The sequence below is a fragment of the Xyrauchen texanus genome, chromosome 10 (assembly GCF_025860055.1).
Source record: "Xyrauchen texanus isolate HMW12.3.18 chromosome 10, RBS_HiC_50CHRs, whole genome shotgun sequence".
In the NCBI taxonomy this organism is placed as follows: domain Eukaryota; kingdom Metazoa; phylum Chordata; class Actinopteri; order Cypriniformes; family Catostomidae; genus Xyrauchen; species Xyrauchen texanus.
In genome coordinates, this window is record NC_068285.1 from 37,526,106 (window position 1) to 37,547,668 (window position 21,563).

Genomic DNA, 21,563 nt, shown 5'->3' on the forward strand with positions numbered 1-21,563 from the left:
TACTTGAGCATTGAATAATTGTTTTATATATTCTGTAATGATGGTTTCTTGGAAAAGAGTCATCCAGAAAACCTTCAAAGTCCCCTCAAAGTCTTGGTCTTGTCTCTGTCTCGATACACTCTGGTCTTGCTTTTGACTTGGACTCGGTTTATTTGGTCTTGCCTACAACAGCCACCCTAGTCTCTACATATCAAAGTTGGCCACTGAAAAACCCAAATTGGTTAACTACCGTATGTTGCATTGTTTACTGTGGCACCACTCCAATTAGTGTGCCATAGACAAGCTGCATTTTCTCTATTTGACCCATTGGGAATAGCACAAAGGAACCATAACCTATTGTTATATCTTTAGCTGTTGAGGAGCTATTCTCAGACCTGACAATCCGATGAGTCCCTCTGGAGTAAACCAGCACTCAGGTTTCAGTGCTATTCTCCTGGGAGAGCTGGATGGACAGGTGTAAGCTCCAGGGGGGGCTGTCTGGAACTTACCCAGCTCCGGTACTCTGAGCTGGGAATTGGCTGGCATACATATGCATTCCTGCTGCTTTCCTGGATCCGGTGCAGTCCGGGCACCTATCCAGACACCTATGCTTCAAACATGACGCAAAAAGTCTCTCATGTTGGACAGCCCAATTTGTGATAAAATGGCCATGTTAAATTGGCCCAACATCACCGTAATTTGTTCCCCTCATCCTCACTCAAATGTACCTTTTGAGGCTGCCATTTTAAGAGAGCTGAAATGCTTCTCGACACCCTAGTTTCCTTCTAAACACACATTTCAAACATACACACCTACCTCCACTGTCCATTTGTATCAAGCAATCACCAGATGCCCTTCTGTAGCTTGGCTCATTTCCTAAAACACACCTGTTTGAAGTGAGGAAGTGCCTCAGCTGTTTCTATAAGATGTGAATAAATCTCAAAGAAATCAGATTTAATATGCCACCGCGCTAAGAGCACGCCAACTCTATTTCTTTTCTCAGTACCTTCTTAATTATATGGAACATCTTCAGAGGGTGTGAAAAGCGGGTGACTGCAGGCAAGATAGTTTATTTTTGGCACTTCAGGTCCTGGTGTGTGTGAATGAAGTTTTCACACCCTGGAGAATAGCACCTGCATCTACAGTTGAAGTCAGAAGTTTACATCCACCTTAGCCAAATACATTTAAACTCAGTTTTTCACAATTCCTGACATTTAATCGTAGAAAACATTCCCTGTATTAAGTCAGTTAGGATCACTACTTTATTTTATGAATGTGAAATGTTGGAGTCACGTGATGCCAATGCAAGGATCGGATGTGTGAACAGCGAGCTCTGCTCACTTTACTAGTTTTAATACTTTTTATGACATAAACTGTTGAGATTTGATACACTCTGTTCCATAACTGTTCTAGGAGGACAATATGTAAAATAATTTAAATCCTCAGGCTCTGGAGACATTAAAGGACAATTATGTGCTCAAGCAGGCGGCAAGCCTGGGAGTCTATTTAGTCAGAGAGGCGCGAGAAATCCGGTGAGAGAGGCTGAACATATCGCAATCTGACGAAGGTCATTGCTGACTTGGAGGATATTGCTGTGATACGTTGATTGATCACTGCCACTGATGTAGTTACAAGAGTGTGGTATGTCGAGAAATTGATTGACCTGGAGTCATCGGAGAGGGAATTATCTGTTAATCCGCTAGTGACCAAAGTGGATTTGGTTTGTGTCTGGGAGAAGTTGATATGGAGAACCGTAGCCGGCGGAATAACGTCCATATTGTTGAAATCCCTGAGGAAGCAGAGGGACAGGATTCAGTGAAATTCCTGGATGGGCTCTTTCCAAATCTGCTCGACATAGCAGGCCATAAGCTGGAAATCGAGTAAGCTCACAGGGTTCCTGATTGGCGAACCGCAGAGTGAGACATGCCCGATCAATTCTGGCCAAATTTCTGAGATCATCCGATAAAGATCTTGTGTAAGGAAGGATTTTTCTTTGCGAATTCAATAAGAAAGGAGCGTGATTGATCCAAGGAGTGCAAGAAACTTTTATACCAACGGAAGGTCGCTTTTGCACTGATATTCCTAGCCAAATTGAAAAAAGATGCTAAGGATTGCCATAAAACTTTCACATGCCCACAGCAAGCGATGTCCTTCATAAAGTCAATAGAGAGAGTAAGTCATCTTGGTGTACTCATTAGGTCTGCAACTAACGATTATTTTTATAATCGACTAATCTAATGATTATTAGAATGATTATTCAACTATTCGGGTGATTATTGCAACAATTAGTCATTAGCCCTTAACAGACTATTCAGCTTGTGCCTTAAAAGGTTGGATTAAATGTGCTTTCTCTTAAAATCCTTTATGAGAATGTATCTTAAATGAGTGGTGGTGGTGTAGTGGTCTAAAGCACATAACTGGCTAACTGGTAATCAGAAGGTTGCTGGTTCGATCCCAACAGCCACCACCATTGTGTCCTTGAGCAAGGCACTTAACCCCAGGTTGCTCCAGGTGGATTGTCCCTGTAATAAGTGCACTGTAAGTCGCTTTGGATAAAAGCATCTGCCAAATGCATAAATGTAAATATAAGTGTATATTGATGTGTATTTTTTTCACTTTTTCATACTTTTGCCAGTGCAGTAAAGAAAAAAGTATACTCATATTCAAGATATTTGCTCTAAAAGCAAGTCTAAATATCTTATATGATGCTTCTCAAATAAATGTATCTTGTTTTAAGGATTTTTAGATATTTTTAAATATTTAAGTATTAGAATTAATTAAATATTATATAAAAAAATTCTCTTATAATTTTTCTTCTGCAGTATAGCTGCTTAAGTAAATGTACATAAGGAGTTTTATATATTTATATTGGAAAACAAACCAAAAATGACGAATCAAAAACATATTTTTTTTGCATTGTATAATGGGCTAAGACTACACCCTCTCACCTTTTTGTTCAGTTGATTTCGATCCATCTTTAACTCACAAAAAAAACAACATATTATAATTCACTATGTCGCAAGCAATCACTATAAACTAAATCTAGCTGCAGCAAGCGTGTGCCAGTGATGAGCGTCTCTGCACGAGACAGTGTATCAGCCGGGAGAAGTTTGAAACTCTCTCATGCTGTCTTTCATGCAACACATATAAATGGCTCTGACTGCACAGACCAATGCCAGGTTTGGAGTTTGTGCTTATTTAAACAGCACGGTTCCTTTTCATTTGAACTTTAATAAAGGATGCATTAAATACAGTATATAACGGTGCAGTGTTTCTATTTTAGACACTCTGACAGGCAAGTTTTGCTCAAGTGGCACACCAGGTATGGCTCCACTTTATTTCACGACAACACTGCTTCTTTATTTTATTTACTTATTTTGTATTTTTGTTTTATAATACTCTACATCACCTTAATCTGCTTGGAAAATTTGTGAAAAAAGAGTGTGTCTGGACTGTGAGCTGTTCTTTCTCCCTCTCCTCAATCAAGTGCGAGCTGAAGTGCTGATCTCCTGCATCATCATTAGCGTTTCAAAAGATCTCATGTTGTGTTAAATGAAATCATACAACTATTCGACAACTAAACTTTTTGTCGACTTATTTTTATTATCGATGTTGTCGATCATGTTGACTAATCGTTTCAGCCCCAGTACTCATTGTAGCCGAGTGGACCGGATCACTGAACATTCGTTTGACTGTTTGAAGATTCTGCGCACTTTTTTTGGTGCTTGTTTTGCCTAGCAACTGAAATTTATTTAGTAGATTATCTTTTGCTGTGTAATTCTGTCTCACAAAATTTGAATAGAAACACCAGACTTGAGCAATCCGACAGCAAAGTTGTCACGGGGGTTTCTGTAGGCATACATGGACTGTTTGCGTTTGGAGGGATGGATGCAAGTTGGTGCTGTCGTGCACGGGATTCATTGGGTTTTGATTGTTGCACTAATGTTGGAATGTGGTGCTTGTAATCTTGCTTTTGACACACAAACCCCATAGAAAGATGGAATTTTTTTTCTCTTCTTAAGCGTAAGAAATATGATATAGTGTTTCTTCAAGAAATGCATCTCCGCAGGAAGCTGAAAAATGTGGAAAGATATGGGGTGGGCATTTTGTTTATAGTGCTGGCTCGAGTAAGAGTCATTACGCTGATAAGTAAACATCTACAATTCAAACGTCTCAAACAGAGTAAATATACATTAGGAAGAGTCATTATTGTTTTAGCTGAAATTCAGGGACAAAGTCTTATTTTGGCTAATATTTATGCACTCTAATGTTGGTGATCAGGGCTTTTTTATAGATCTTGGAAGGATGTTGAAAGTCACTGGCACCCCTCATGATATAATATTGGGAGGAGACTTTAATCTTCTGATTGACTCAGTCCTTGATTATAGTGAAACAAAAGTGTGCAAGACCCCTAGAGCAACATTGACGCTTCACAGGATGTGTAAAAATCTTGGTCTTACAGACACTTTGAACCCATCTGGTAGGGATGGGATGGAATTGGAAGGGAATATTAAAAGTGCAGAGGCAGAGCTGAAATGCAGAATGTCATACTATTTTGTTGCAGAAGGTGGAGTTGTGGCCATTCAGGCCAAGACTGTCATACTTTGAGTCGCGGACAAAGCAGGGAAGCTTCGGGCTAGATATATAAAACAGAGAGTCTTTTTCTACCATTCCTTCAGTGAAATCTGTTGGTGGTGAAATATATACCTCGGCCATTGATAATAATAATGCTTTTAAAGAATCTTGGTCTCTATAGTTCCACATCTTCGTCTACGGAAGAGGATATTAAAAACTTTGTGGAACCATTCTAAACTGTCAGCTGAGAAAAAAATCTCTTGATTCTGAGATAACCTTGGAGGAGCTTGGCAAGGTAATTAAGGCCTTGTCTAAAGGCAAGTCTCCAGGGCCAAATGGCTTTACCGTTGTGTGACACCGAGGCAGCGTTTGTGGATGGTTCATATTCTCACTGCGAGAACATGACCATGTCAACGTTGCGTTCCACTCTAGCCGCTCCCCGCATCGTGCCTTCTACCCACGGGTATAGGGCCGGCGCCCTATTTTTGGGAGTTCAACGGGTGCGGTTTCGCCAGGTAAATCCCCGCGGACCACCCGTTCCCCAGCACGCTTGTCTGCCTCCATCCGGGTCCTAGATGATGCCGGCTCGCCTTATGGCCAGTCTGATGTCTCCTTTGAACCCCCCGAGCTGGATGAGAGATTCGCCGCTGCAGCCGTGAGCATCTTGGTGGATTCCTACACTGAGGATTCAATGGGGCTGGCACCTTTGTGCAGTCTGAGGACGATGCCCACATCCACCGTTCTCAGGGTGAACAGACACCGAGCACTTGCAGTCCGGCCCCCATGAACGCGGACCTCCATCTTCACGTGCCCAACTGCACCACACTCACGCCTCAGACCGGCAGGTGACAAGTCTAGAGGTCGTCCCTCAGTCGCCTACCTGCCCCAGGCCGGGTACGCGGAGCAAGATAAGTGCTTCGAGCCTCTCTTCAGCACAACCACCTCGAGACGAAGCAACGCTCCCCAACGTGACGTCGCCTGCTCCCCCCCGCCGCAAGGCCCCACCTCCAGGTTCATCACACGTGATCGTCCCCTAATGTCCCTCGCACGGAGCTTGGATGCGTGGCTTACGCAATCCAACCCTTCTCGGTGGCTAGCAAGAACAATCCGACTTGGCTATGCAATTCAGTTCACCAGGCACCCGCCTCACTTTATCGGCATCTGCTTTATATCAGTGCAGGGCGAAAACACCTCCACCCTGTGTACGGAGATCGCAACCATTTTGCGCAAGAACGTGATAGAGCCTGTCCCTCCAGCCGAGATGGAGAAGGGATTCTACAGCCCTTACTTCATAATAACCAAGAAAGGTGGTGGGTTGTGGCCAATCTTGGACCTGCGAGTTCTGAACTTTTCTGATTGGTCGATCTCACTGTATTATAGTTCTTTACTAGGAATTCGTCTAGTAAGCAAAATATTTAAAACAATTACATTGAAATCACACTTGCTGCTTTTGCAATTATCCATTTTGAGCATATTTCCTGTTCCAAGAGGTCTGATCTCTATATTTCCTTCCAATCAAAGGTCTGAATAGTAATTGCTTACATGATGTCAGGAGTCAGTATGGCTATGAAATGATCTAATTTATTTCACATTGACAGCAATAGTACCTTGATAAAAACAGAAAAACAGTCCAAATAGTCTCTTCAAATCTGGACAGGGTCGAGGACATTGGGGGCCTAGAGACAGCTAAAGAACCAACCAGAAGAATAAAATATTTCATAGAGTTCATCAGTACTTGGATTTTAATATTAAACGAGAAGGTCAACAGTTTGTTTTGAGGCTGAATAACAGCAGTCAAGTTTTGGTGTTTGAATGTTTTACATTCAGAATATGTATGAGACAGTGGAGGCCTTTTGACAGATAAAAAAAAATTCTGTAGAGGGGTTCAGGGGTGTCCTCTGAGAGAAAATTTATTAAAAACTAAAAAATCTGAATGGACCAATTATATATTTTCCTTAAAGTGAGAATCTACTGGGGGCCTGGGTAGCTCTGCGAGTAAAGATGCTGACTACCACCCCTGGAGTTGCGAATTGGAATCCAGGGCGTGCTGAGTGACTCTAGTCAGGTCACCTAAACACCCAAATTAGCCTGTTTGCTAGGGTGGGTAGAGTCACATTGGGTTAACCTCCTTGTGGTTGTGATAATGTGTGGTTCTTGCTCTCGGTGGGGCGTGGTGTGTTGTGCGTGGATGCAGCGGAGAATAGTGTAAAGCCTCCACACATGATAAGATGCGCAGGGTGTGGCCAAGATGGCGGCGAATTAGGTGGAGGTGTTTTAAGGTGTTGTCAGGAAACTCTGAGATTGGATGATATTACAACTGATGCAGTTTATGTTTTTTGTGTCAATGAACATGTTAGTGAGATTTTGTTGTAAATCACACATTTTGAGCTGAATTTATGGGCAGAAGAAAAGTTAAACAAGCTCCAGTCGCCATTGTGTCAGTGTTTCCACTTGAGTTAAAAATGGAGCCTGTTCAAAATGCATGTGCCATCGACAGTACCTTGTCGTATGTGGACTTAAATGCATCAGATCATTACTGCAAGAAAAATTAAGAATTTGACTTGTACCATACATCAGCTTGTTACTGAGGTAACAATGCACAAGGAGGCGCTTAAAGTCATGTCTGCTGAGATCCAGGACATAGAAAAGGTGAATAAAACACTAAAAGAATAGGTAGGAGACTAAGCGGTACAGTTGGAGGTGGACACAGTAGCGGCATGGGTGAAGGAGAAGGATGGTAAAGATGTCCAAGGTGTAGTTATCTATGTTCTTAGCAAAGTGGTTCCTGGCATCAGTGAAAGAATGGGGGAGGCAGTGGATATCGCCCATCATCTTGCCCCGAAAAGAAAGGATGGTTCACACAGATCCATAATTATCCTGTTTGCTCTCAGTCTTCTCCGCAATGTTGTCTGGCAAGCTGCCAGAGTTTGTAGGTTTCTTTCTGACAACAAGATGCGACTCACAGAGGCCTTACCCAGATGACAGGGCTGCAAGAGAAAAACTTTGGCCCTTAGTCAAGAAAGCCAGGGATGAGGGAAAGAAAGCCTCTTTCCAGGGATCATTTGCCCAATTATGGGGAAAAGATTTCAATACCCTGGTGTGAAGTAGGGTGGTCGTGCATCTTTCTGCTTCTCTTCTCCATGTTCAACGGTACTGAGATACTTTATTTTATACTTGGTCAGTCTAGTATATAATTGCCTTTTATTTGCCCATAGACTGTTCTTTTAAATGGGCCAGCCCTGAAATTGATACAAATTTTTCGAATTTTAACAATTTTTCGAATTGTTAAATTCTGGAAAAGTCAATGGAGCAATCTGATTTACTGTAGCCATGGCTCAAATCACTCCGCTGGGGTTTCAGTTCTTTTACACAAAATTAAGGGGCAAATTCTGGAGGTTATGCCTTCAAATGAAGATAGATCATTTTGTCGCTTAAGCAAGATATTTCAATTTTTATTAGATATAATATACACTCACCTAAAGGATTATTAGGAACACCATACTAATACTGTGTTTGACCCCCTTTCGCTTTCAGAACTGCCTTAATTCTACGTGGCATTGATTCAACAAGGTGCTGAAAGCATTCTTTAGAAATGTTGGCCCATATTGATAGGATAGCATCTTGCAGTTGATGGAGATTTGTGGGATGCACATCCAGGGCACGAAGCTCCCATTCCACCACATCCCAATGATGCTCTATTGGGTTGAGATCTGGTGACTGTGGGGGCCATTTTAGTACAGTGAACTCATTGTCATGTTCAAGAAACCAATTTGAAATGATTTGAGCTTTGTGACATGGTGCATTATCCTGCTGGAAGTAGCCATCAGAGGATGGGTACATGGTGGCCATAAAGGGATGGACATGGTCAGAAACAATGCTCAGGTAGGCCGTGGCATTTAAACGATGCCCAATTGGCACTAAGGGGCCTAAAGTGTGCCAAGAAAACATCCCCCACACCATTACACCACCACCACCAGCCTGCACAGTGGTAACAAGGCATGATGGATCCATGTTCTCATTCTGTTTACACCAAATTCTGACTCTACCATCTGAATGTCTCAACAGAAATCGAGACTCATCAGACCAGGCAACATTTTTCCAGTCTTCAACTGTCCAAATTTGCTCTTGCAAATTGTAGCCTCTTTTTCCTATTTGTAGTGGTGATGAGTGGTACCCGGTGGGGTCTTCTGCTTTTGTAGCCCATCCGCCTCAAAGTTGTGCGTGTTGTGGCTTCACAAATGCTTTGCTGCATACCTCAGTTGTAACGAGTGGTTATTTCAGTCAAAGTTGCTCTTCTATCAGCTTGAATCAGTCAGCCCATTCTCCTCTGACCTCTAGCATCAACAAGGCATTTTCGCCCACAGGACTGCCGCATACTGGATGTTTTTCCCTTTTCACACCATTCTTTGTAAACCCTAGAAATGGTTGTGCATGAAAATCCCAGTAACTGAGCAGATTGTGAAATACTCAGACCGGCCCGTCTGGCACCAACAACCATGCCACGCTCAGAATTGCTTAAATCACCTTTCTTTCCCATTCTGACATTCAGTTTGGAGTTCAGGAGATTGTCTTGACCAGGACCACACCCCTAAATGCATTGAAGCAACTGCCATGTGATTGGTTGATTAGATAATTGCATTAATGAGAAATTGAACAGGTGTTCCTAATAATCCTTTATGTGAGTGTATATGGCTGTAATTCCCATTCTGCTAACAAAACACTTTTTTCTCAAATTATTTCAAATTGAAGGAAGTACAGTATAAATACCCAGGTTCTTTTGTAACTTTAGGTGGTGATATGAATGAATTTTTGGATGATACTAGATAGATTTCCCCCCAGGAGCAATGAAGGTCTGCATAATAACAATAATGTATTCTCAGTATGTTCTGATCTCACTCTCACTTTCATATTGACACACAGGACTTCACTTGGTCTAATGACGGGGCGGCTGTGGCTCAGGTGGTAGAGTGGGTTGGCCATTAATCTCAGGGTTGGTGGTTCGATTCCTGGCCCACACGACTCCACATGCCGAAGTGTCCTTGGGCAAGACACTGAACCCAGAGTTGCTCCCAATGGCAGGCTAGTGCCTTGCATGGCAGCTCTGCCATCATTTGTGTGTGAATGGTGAATGAGACGCAGTGTAAAGCCTTTTGAATACCGCTAAGGTTAAAAAGGCGCTATATAAGTGCAGACCGTTTAATAGTAAAATTTCTTTAAAATCCAAAATTTACCTCTTTTTAGTTTCTTCCTTGGCTCTTCAATTTGTTATAGATCGTATCTCATTCCCCCATTTCAGATCATAAACAAATAATTAAAAAAACTGGGTTGTACTGATGAAGGTCCATGATTACGCAGTTATTGGAAATGTAATAACAGTCTCTTAAAGGATGACCTCTTCAATAATAGCGTAAAAGATTTGATTAATTACATAGATGTCTTAAGAGTTAGAATTTAGGGAGTTACATTTAAAAATGAATGAAGCTTATTTAGATCATGTTAGAAGCATCTTTGTTAGATGTAGGGCTAAATAGCTCAATGAAGTAGAGACAAATTCTAGTTATTTTTTTGCTTTGGAGAAAAGGAACTGCAAAAGAAATTCCTGGACTGCTCTTAACATTAATGGTGTCAATTGCACAGACCCTAAATTAATATCAAAATTTTGTTACAGCCTTTTATAAGAATCTTTATTCTGTATTTGAAAACAATTTCATGAATTTCAAGATTCAAAGTCATGTTTCTGTTATTGATAATGACTTCAACGCTTTCTGTGATTCTAGTTTGACAATTGCCGAAATTCGTACAGCTCTTTATTCTATGAAGAGAGGGAAATCTCCAGGTATCGATGGATTATCTGTTGAGTTTTATACTCATTATTGTGAGTTAATTAAATATCTGTTACTTTGTATGAATAATGAATTTATTAATCTGAAGGAAATGACAACATCAATGAAACAGGGTGTTATTACCCTTATTCCCAAACTGGATAAAGATATTCTATTAATAGGTAATTGGCGTCCAATTACGCCCCTGACCGTTGATTATAAAATCCTGGCCTTGGTATTTGCTAACAGATTAAAGGTTAAACTCAGTCACTTGGTTGCAGAGACTCAATCTGGTTTTGTAAAAGGTAGGCACATTAGTAATAACATAAGACTTATCTTAGATCTTTTAGACTACACAGATTTTGTGCATTCTAAGGCTATTATTCTTTTCTTACATTTTAATAATGCTTTTGACACCGATGAATTTCTTTCACAGACACAACTTATTTGGTTTTGTTTTATTTTGGTTTTGTTTTGTTGTATTATTGAAATGTTTTATAGGGAAATATTTCACTTCTCAGAGATATTTTATTAACCGAGGTGTCAGACAGGGTTGCCCGATCTTGTTCTTTTTATTTATTTTAATGACTGAGCTATTATCATTACGTATTATTCATGAACATAACTTGGAAGGCATTTCTATTTTTGAAAGGGAAATTAAAATCTCCCAGTTGGCTGATGACACCACTCTTTTCTTAAAAGATAAGAGTCAGCTGTCCAAAGCAATTCATTTAATTCAGTTGTCATGTGCTTCAGGGTTGAAACTGAATATGTCCAAGTGTGAGATAATGCCACTGCATAAAAGTGACAATACTTTAATTGGAGGTATTTCAGTGAACTACACTGTAAAGTATTTGGGTATTTATTTAACAAAAATATAAAAGCCAGACAACAGCTTAGTTTTTCTGGCAAGATAAAAAATAAAAGCATTTTTAACCTTTGGCTCCAAAGAGACCTTTCCCTTTATGGTAGAGTCCTTTTATACAATCCGAAGGATAATCTTGTTTCGGATATCCTTCACTTTCTCTTTTCATTAATGATTGTACAGCCATAGGAATTAACTGAATTTTTCTGGATTTCATATGGAAAAACAAACCCTCATAATCTTAAATAAACAGTGCTTGTACACACATGACTGTGTGGCAAAACATTAATGATGGCAGCTCCAATGCTATCATTAAGCTTGCTGATGATACGACGGTGGTAGGTCTGAACACTGACAATGATGAAACCTCTCCCTCAATGTCAGCAAGACCAAGGAGCTTGTGTTGGACTTCAGGAGAAAAGACAGAGAACACAGCCCCTAAACCATCAATGGAGCACCGGTGGAGAGAGTCAGCAGCTTCAAGTTTCTCTGTGTCCACATCATCGGAGGTGAGCTTCCCTCCCTCCAGGACATCTTTACCAGGCGGTGTGTGAAAAAAGCTTGGAGGATCATCAGAGACTCCAGCCAACCGAGCTATGCTCTGTTCTCACTGCTACCATCAGGCAGGCGGTATTGCAGCATTAGGACCTGCACCAGCCGACTTCAGGACAGTTTCTTCCCCCAAGCAATCAGACTTTTGAACTCTTGATCGGTCATGATACATATATCAGTGTGGCACTTTATTAGCCTCAGACTGGACCCACATTTTATACTTCACTTAATAACACTCTGGCAAAGTAGATTGGCAGATGCAGTTATTTTAACAATAGTAGTGGAGACATGGTGAGCAGCAATATAGATGATTACTGACAACATTTGCTTAAACAAACAAGAATGAAGCAAAGTCAATGTATATTCATCAACTATATTGTGCCTTTAGACTATAGGATAACATACATTTCCCATCTAAATGTAGCTTGATTAATCAACATGTTATGAGCCTTTCATAATAAGCTAACACATTTTTGCTCTAATTTTGAAAATTAATCAGAGATGTCATCATCTCTGGCATGGATGGCAAAACGTTTAAATTACTTGTTAGGGCTACATTTCCCAAAAGCATTGCAAGCTTAAGTTGAAAGCAGAGACCATTGGCGCCAATGGTTTCTATGATCTACTTAGGCTTACAAAATTTGGGGAAATGCAGACCTGCCTAGTAGAGTTAGCTACTGATGAGAGCATTCACATTATTTCATAGTCAGCCTATTCATATTTAGATTAAGCAAACAGTATTTTGATGCCGCACAGTTGTTATGTAAAATGTTTGTTCCACTAACTGGTGACCGCTGGTAGAATAATTTTTTCTGTAAATAAAATGAATGGGGTTTATACTTCCAGATCTCTTTAGTTGTGCTCTATTCAGACCTTCTATGGTGGCCATGAAGCCATGCTTGTTAAATATTGAATTTTAATTTATCAAGTATAATTCTCTTGCCAATGAAGTACTTACAGCATGTCCTGCACAAGCACGTGCGCACTCACACACACACACACACACACACACACACACACACACACACATGTTGTGTTTCCATGTTTTATGGGGACTTTCCATAGACATAATGGTTTTTATACTGTACAAACTTTATATTCTATCCCCTAAACCTAACTCTACCCCTAAACCTAACCCTCACAGAAAACTTTCTGCATTTTTACCTTTTCAAAAAACATAATTTAGTATGATTTATAAGCTGTTTTCCTCATGGGGACCGACAAAATGTCCCCACAAGGTCAAAAATTTTGGGTTTTACTATCCTTATGGAGACATTTGGTCCCCACAGAGTGATAAATACACGCTCACACTCACACACACACACACACACACACACACACACACACACACACAGATGCATGCCAGATGATAGCTTATGTCTTCTCTTTTGATACAGACCTCACAGGAGTTTTTAGCACAGCTGATGTCCAAGCTGGGCGGTAAAAATCCAGAGGAGACCGGTGGTTTCCAGGAAGCTCCTTTGGCTTATGATGCAGTGTGGGCCCTTGCTCTGGCTTTAAATAAGACAGTGGGGCCCTTGAAGGCAAAAGGCCGCAGGTTGGAAGACTTTAACTACAATAATAAGGACATCACAGCCGAGATCTACCGTGCCCTGAACACCAGCTCCTTCGAGGGAGTTTCGGTGAGTGACAAATTTCTTTTTATGTGTTAAATAGTAAGGGGATATGAATGTGTGAGGTTTGTTTTAACATCAGTTATTCAGATTCTGATACCATTATGAGTTATATTTCATGATTCTTGATACCAACTTCAATACAACAGCAAAAACGAATATGCTATTGAACACATTCCTTTATTCGAAAAGTTAAATATGAATATACATTTTAACAAATTAGATTAAAACAATGGCATGTAGGCCAAAAGTTATCAATTTCTTAAGGTAAAAATTACTTTTTTCAGACAAATTTTAAGTACTTCAAATAATCATTCAATTATTTAAGTAATTGTTCAGTTAAACATAACATTTTTCAGTTAAATGAAAGAAAGAACAATGCAGAAATTACAAGAAATAGATCAGTTTCAAGAAAAAGTAAGCCTTTTTTTGTAATGTTGTGTTGAGGGATCTAACAGTAGGATTAAGTATTCAAGTAAACATCCAGAAATTAAAACAAAACTAACAAAAGTAACTAAATATAAAAATAAAACGAATAATATCATCACTTACAATAGGAAAGTAGCCATTGAAAAGCCTTAAAATGTAATTGGTCAGTGACTGTCTTCCATAAAAATGTCTGGTCTTTCTTCCTGGAGTTTGCTGTAATTTTCATAATTGGTATAGACTGCTATTTTGGACATGAGTAACTTGACTATAGTGAATTCCTATGGGTGCCAAAATAAGTGGGTATTACTGATTCTGTAAAAAGACTGACATCTTTGTAGTTTTTTAATAAAGGATCAAGCTGGTACCTATAGCGGTATTTCCCTAGACTAGGGGTCGGCAGGCTTTATGACATGGAGTGCCATTTGTTATTTGGCTGTGCGACTCTCCTGACATGTGAAAATTTTTCTATTTAGCATTTTTCTATTTTAATCATTTATTTTTCATTACAAATTATATTATCACCATAACAGTCTGAGCGAAAATGTGTGCAAAACATGATGATTATGATATAATCATGATCCTGCATGTGAATTTTGACAGAACATCTTGTGAAAGTGCTTGTTTCAAACAGATTGCATTGCAGGAGAATATTTGTTTTAAATTGGAATAGTTTTATTTAAAAGTAGACATTTTAAGCTTTCTTTAGACATATGTTTCATGTTTGTGTGATAAGTATTTGCGGAGTTTCAGTTCATTTTTGTGACGTGTTTCTGAAATATGCTGGTGAACACAGAGACTGCTGAAAGCTCACCCTTTCTATTTTCTTTATTTTACAAAAGCACAAGATTTTGTTGTTATTGTGAGTGTACACAAATAAAAGTAGACCCTTTATAGTCTCTAATGATGTCTTACACTTATCTGTATACCCAAAAATGACAGAGTATTTTATGTTGTTTCTGCTGTAATGACGAAAATATCCAGCAGGACGCGCCGGCGCGTCCGTCGACCCAAGAGGGTTAATGAAATAAAACCTGTCCTTTTGGACAAAACGAGTTGAATGTGAGGATAAACACTATTAAAGTGTGACGAGATTCGCACTGCACGTGCAAGCCATTCGCGCATCACAAGCCGATCAACTAGTTAGCCTTTTTCAGAAAACCACTCCTGTAAAATCTTTAAACTTTATTTCCATGTTTTGAATAGACTGCCATTTTTGAACCCCTCAGATTTTACCTTTTTGTTTAACTTTTTCTTAAAAAGATGAGCCGAGAGAGAGAGAGTCGCACATGCTCACGCTGCATGTGTGTCTATGTTAGTTTGTTTTATGTTGTTTAAGTTCATTTTTATCATTAAACCTTTATGTGGACTGTTCAGCCAGTTCCCGCCGCCTCCTTGCCCATTCTTGAACCTTTACACTCACATTAAAGGAGAAGGTGCTCTTTGTTAAACTAGATTTATTTATCCTACATCATATTTTCTTTTTTTGCACTAGAGATTTTCTAAGAGGGAGAGAAGCTCTTACAAAAAGGAGAATGTGTTAGAGAGGGAAAAGGGAAACCCATGAACTATTTATGGCACACAGGTGGCAATAAATGTATCTCTTCTCTGTCAGGGTCATGTAGTGTTTGATGCCCAGGGTTCCAGAATGGCTTGGACCCTTATTGAGCAACTGCAAGGTGAGCAAACTATAAATATTTTTATGTCTTCTTTCATCCTGAACCGTTCTGACATAATACATGTTTAATGAGAGTGAGTGTGGACAGCAGGTGTAATCCATATGCATGGCTGCTTCTGCTCTGTTCTGAAATGATGAATGACTTTACAATCATGTTTTCACTCCAGTTGGATAGTAGCACAGGTGCCAGGTAAAAGTTCCCTGTGTTTTTCTTGTGTTCAAACACTTAGGAGCTGTAATCATTTTGCCAAGGCCAGATAAAACTGTGCTTGAATTGTTGAGGAATTTTTTAGGTCAGTATCTTTTCTCTCAGCTTTTGTACTCAAAATAAAATGAAACGGGGAAAAGTTAACAATTGTATTAATAAAGTTCGCTAAACATTTCAATAGACATTCAGGGTTCTGAAGAATTCACTCTTATGTCACTTGCAAATTAGCGTTTTTTTTCTAGTACTGTTGAAGGTTAACCATTTTGGTTTGCGAATATATAGAGAGCTGAGATAAAAATGAAAAAAGATGTTCAAATTTTCATGTTTAGATTTGGGTTTCTTTTCAACATTATGATAAAGATAATCCAATTTAAGGAACTACACTGAAAATGTAAGATGTGTTTAATAAGATTCAATTATCAGTGTTGAGAAGTAATGGACTACTTTATATCTGGATTATGTAATCGCGTTACAAAAATCAAGTACTTGTAATTAATTTATGGTTCTTTTTTATTGTGGGTTAATTGTAAATCAAATTGTGTGTGTGTACAGTTTATTTTTATGGACTACACAATTACTTTCCTATCTTGGCTTTCAAAGTATGGGATAGGGTGTAATCTAAAAGATTACATTACTGATTACAATTTTAGTCATGTAATTTGAAATCAGCACCAGATTTCATTCCAGATTATTTAGTTTTAGTTTTATCTGTGTTTTGCAATGAGATATTTAAGGTTTTTGCATGTACAGTCTGTTTCAAGTCCCCCCACACAACTTCTATGTGGTGGAGGTCTTGGGTTTCACTACCTATCAATAACCCAACATTTCTTTGTGTTGAGTCGTTTTGTGGTTTTGTTTGAGGGTTTTGTGTCATTTTATTACCAGTTCCACTTTGTACATGTCTGCAGTCCGGCTTCAGTTTTTTGACAGATGGTCTCACATCCTGTAGTCCTTGTGTACAATGTGGAATTCATGATTTGACCCTGCAATGGCAAGCTGACAGGCCCTAAGGCAGAAAGCAGCCTCAAACGAATAATGCTTCCACCAGCACGGTTTACAGTTGCTGTGAGGTTCCTTTGATCAAAGGCAGTGTTTGGATTTCCCATGTCTGGCATTGTGACCTAACAGCTCTACCTTTGTCTCATCTGTCCAAAGCATATTGTTTCACAAGTCTTGGTTCATATGGGGCTTTAGATATGTAATAAAAAAAATATATAAACTGAATTTTGTATTCAGGACATTTTATAGCAATGCTTATATTTGAGCTCTGATTCATCCTGTTTCTGTAAATTGTAATTATGATATGATGATACGTTGAAGTGATTTTGGCTGGGAACAAATTGACGCATTGGGCAGATTCACATTTCTAACAAATATAGGGAGATTTTTTTTTTAGAGCTAATGCAACAATGAAGAGCAAAGGATGTGAGTTAAGTTTGTACTTGATGCTGTATCTATATGGACCCTTTTCACATATCCGAATTTGGACCACAGATGTACATTTTAGAGGGGTAAGTGTCTATGATGACACAGGACATCAAAATGCTGCTTCTAAATATTAATTTACCCTAAAATCAACCCTATTTAGCCAAATTATCCCCATCAGACATTTTTGCATCAGTTCAAATGTGATCACATTTCCTTTGTCGCGTTCACTACGTCACAGGTGTTCAGCAGCAATAATTGAATGAATGAATGATTGATTCACTTTCCTGATTGAAGGACGGGCCAGTCAAGAGTTGAAACGTGGACCAGTAAAAAATCCCAAACCGGTGTGTTAGAATCCAGTAATGAATGAATGAATATTTTAAGTGAATGTTTGGATTTGGAGCGTTTCACTGTCACACGAGTTACTTCCTGTTTGCGGTGCCGGATAGGTAATGTAGTTAATCGCTTTACATTGATAATGGATTACTATGCTCAGTGTTACTACTTAAAACTGCACTCACTGGTTTCACTTTGGGCCAACACACTGAGAACACCTTTTGTGGTTTTGGGCGATTGGTTTAATGTATAACATTGACATTGTTGTATATTTGGTGAGAGTTTAAACTTAATGACTAAACAAAGCATACACATTTTAAACACAGAAATGCAACAGTTTCACACAAATTATATTATAATATTTATAGTATTGAATGTTGATTAAATTCCATAATATATTATATATTATTCCATAATGTTTATAATATTGGCTATATTGGAATTTATATTTATTTATGTATTATTCAGAATTTATGGTATATTATGTATGTGGTTATCAATGTTGTCATTTACACCATTGTCTTTATGTCTACAGGTTTATAACCTGTTATGTGTGGATTAATCAACTGTATGTGGAAAATTAATCAAAGTAAATAAAAAAGCCACAACGAGTTATAACAACGTGTCCTCTCCTGATGCCCCGTTCGGTGGGGAGATTCTGAAAGAACCGAACATCCTTACACACGTTGCACGTTGCGCAAGCAATCGCAGACACACGGGTTCTGATCCCATGGAAGCCAGAAATCGTGTTCGCCCCAAGAAATGGGTTTGGTTCCTGTGGAAAGCAGGAATTAAGAGTGGTCACATAAAAAATATGGTGAGCATAATTCAGAGGTTGCTTCTTTGCTCTAAAATTAAATTTTTACTAAATTTAGGATTAGGTTTAGGGTTGGGGTTTGGGTTTGTAAGTAGAGTTAATAAAATATGCATTCCTGTTGACTGTATGTAAGACATGACTGGAATGCAGCGTAAGAGGTCTTGAATACTTAACAGTTTTTTGCATCTGTAAGTGCTGTTTTTTTTTATGTAAATATGTGCTAGATGGACATCTTTGACCATTGCGCCATGTTTCACTGTTTTTTCAGTGTCTCGCATTGGAAAGCTACGTTTTTTAAGATGATGTGTCATGTTGAAAGAACTTAAACTTTGAAGAAACATGCTTCAAAACCACATTCAGGCCCCTTAGTTCCCACAGCTCACAGTTCGTGATGCCATTAAACCTGAACCATATGTAAATTATTCTCCATAAACCTTTGATATTGGATTGTGTCAATGTATAGATGTGGAAGCCAGTATCACAAATTTACAATATAAAAGGATTCTAGGAGCCCAGTGATCTCCATTATTGTTAAATGAAATATTTGAAGCTGCTATGACTCTTCATGAAAATGACAGTTTGGCCATATTGGCTATTTGGGCAGGTATGGCAAAGTTCAAGCAGGTTAACAAGAATCCAAGGCCACTCTAACAGAACTTCCATGAAGAGATTGGATATTCTGGTGAGTAAATAATCTGTTCAGCATTCTATCAATGCTGTCAGACCGGATGACGTTTTTATTTATAACAAGACAAGCATTGTAAGAACTACTGATCAATTTAAAAAAAACATATTTTTTAAAAGAAGCCCTCATTCAATCAGCATTTGTTTACATTCAGCAGAGAATACAGATGGAAGCCACATATTCCATGCAGCCTTGTTTCCAGACATGATTATTCCATTGGAATGCCACACACAATTCTGTGGCATTGACAGGGGCATCTCTGCCTTCATTTGCTTGTTAACCTCTGCACGTGACAAATGCATTGTGGCTGCAACCTCGGCTGTCACATGAAGATTGGATCCTTTTCTCTATCCTGTCATTTGTTTTCTGTCTTTGTATTGGCGCTGTTTCAGAAGCTGGCTTTTTGATCAGCGTGCCTGTGTTCCCCTGTTCAATCTGTCACAGCGCTTTTTGCCTCTGCTGGTGCCCAGATCCTGCATCTATTCCTCAATTTTTATCACAAAAAAAGATAGAACTAGATATTTACATTTCTGAAGAAAAAATTAGTGGTGGTTGCCCATACAAAATTCACTGTCATGATGCCAAGATTCTCATGAAAGCTTTAAAAAAATATCCTGGCCTTGTTTGACTATTTTTAAGTATTTATAAATCATATTTGTACTCCCATGGCATTGCCTTTCATTTTTGTTGATTTCATTTAAAATAACATTGTAATACAGCAATTGAAAATGACTGTGTTACGGTAATGAGTATAATCATTATTAACAATGGGAATAGAAAATGTAAAACCTTCAGATGCATAACTGTAATGAGAATCTTTATTGAAAACAATGGGAATATTCAAAATAAAATGTCTAAAGGTGTTACGGTAATGAAAACAATGGGAACAGTAATAGTTAAACTTTCAGACATGTTACGGTACTGAGAATCATCATTGAAAACAATGGGAATAGTAAAAGTATAATATCTACTGGTTATGCATTATGGTATTGAGAATTATCATTGAAATCAATGGAAGTAGTAAAAGTAAAACATTCAGATGCATTACGATAATGAGAATCATTATTTAAAGCAATGGTAATAGTAAAAGAAAAACCTGCAGATGTGTTACAATACTGAGAATCATCATTGAAAACAATGGGAATAGTAAAACTGAAACATCCAGACGTGTTATATAATGAAAATCAACATTGGAAATAGTAGAAGTAAAATGTCTTGATGTGCTCTGGTAATAAGAATCATCTTTGAAAACAATTGGAATGATTAAAAAAATGTCTAGACTTATTATGGTAATGAGAATCAACATTGGAAATATTGGTGATCACAGACAGTCAGCATAAACTTCATTGATACGATTCCAGCGGTTAAATTAATGTCTTCTGAAGGGATACGATCACTTTTGGTGTGTAAAAAGATCAATATTTTTTTTATAAAAAATACATTTCTCCCCAATTTAGAATGCCCAAATTCCCAAAGTCCTTGTGGTGGCGTAGTGACTCGCCTCAATCCGGGTGGCGGAGGACGAATCTCAGTTGCCTCTGCATCTGGGAGAGTCAATCCACACATCTTATCATTTGGCTTGTTGAGTGTGTTACCATGGAAACATAGCATGTGTGGAGACTTCAGGCTATTCTATGCGGCATCTATAAGAGATCAATATTTAAGTACTTTTTAACTATAATCCAATGTGAGGATAAGGCTCACGAGAAGGTGGAGTCCAAGTGGTCCCTCGTGTGATGTTTTCGTGTTGCCATGATACCGAAGTAATCTCATGTTCCCCACTCACACAAACATCCAGGATAAGCACACAAACACACCATTGCGAGGAAAGAAATGGATAAATACAGATCAAACCAAAACCAACCAGGCTACTGTACAGCATTCCTCCTACTTTCAGTGTTGCCAATGTGATTATGTCACACGCGCATACTGCTGCTGACCAGAAGTATTATTTAGAGTTTTAGAGTATTTAGAGTTCTTAAATATTTATCTTTTTCGCACCAATCGCTTTAGAAGACATTAATTTAACCTCTGGAGTCGTATGGATGAAGTTTATGCTGACTGTCTGTGATTTTTGGAGCTTCAAATGAGAAATCACCATTCACTTGCATTTTAAGGACCTACTGAGCTAAGACAACATATAATATATAGCCAAGATAACGTCATATTAATTCTAGTAAACATAAAAAAGCTAAATCAATATTCGGTGTGACCACATTTGCCTTTAAAACAGCCCCAATTCTCCTAGGTACATCTGGACACAGTTTTTCTTGGTTGTTGGCAGATAAGATGTAACAAGCTTCTTTGAGAATTCTCCACAGTTCTTCAGTCTATTTAGTCTCAATTGCTTCTGTCTCTTTATGTAATCCCAGATTGACTTGATGTTCAGTGGGATCTGTGGGGCCATGACATCTGTTGCAGGTTTCCCTGTTCTTCTGTTCTATTATTTTCTATTTGCAAAAGTAATGTTTGTGCGTCTAACTGACACACTAAAGCTGAAGATATAAATAACCATCTTAAGACAAATGCTTTTGTGAATCATCTTATGTGCCAAATAC

At 38.7% G+C, this 21,563-nt stretch overlaps 1 protein-coding gene across 3 annotated transcripts in view; it reads left to right on the forward strand.

The window, feature by feature from the left end:
* The window catches only part of LOC127650784 (gamma-aminobutyric acid type B receptor subunit 1-like), a 200,860-nt gene that overhangs the window by 135,665 nt on the left and 43,632 nt on the right, over positions 1-21,563 (forward strand). For all 3 annotated transcript variants that reach the window (XM_052136422.1, XM_052136421.1, XM_052136420.1), the window contains 2 exons: positions 13,191-13,436; positions 15,469-15,532. In XM_052136422.1, coding sequence (XP_051992382.1) covers positions 13,191-13,436; positions 15,469-15,532 — 310 coding nt within the window. The remainder of the gene's footprint in view (positions 1-13,190; positions 13,437-15,468; positions 15,533-21,563) is intronic.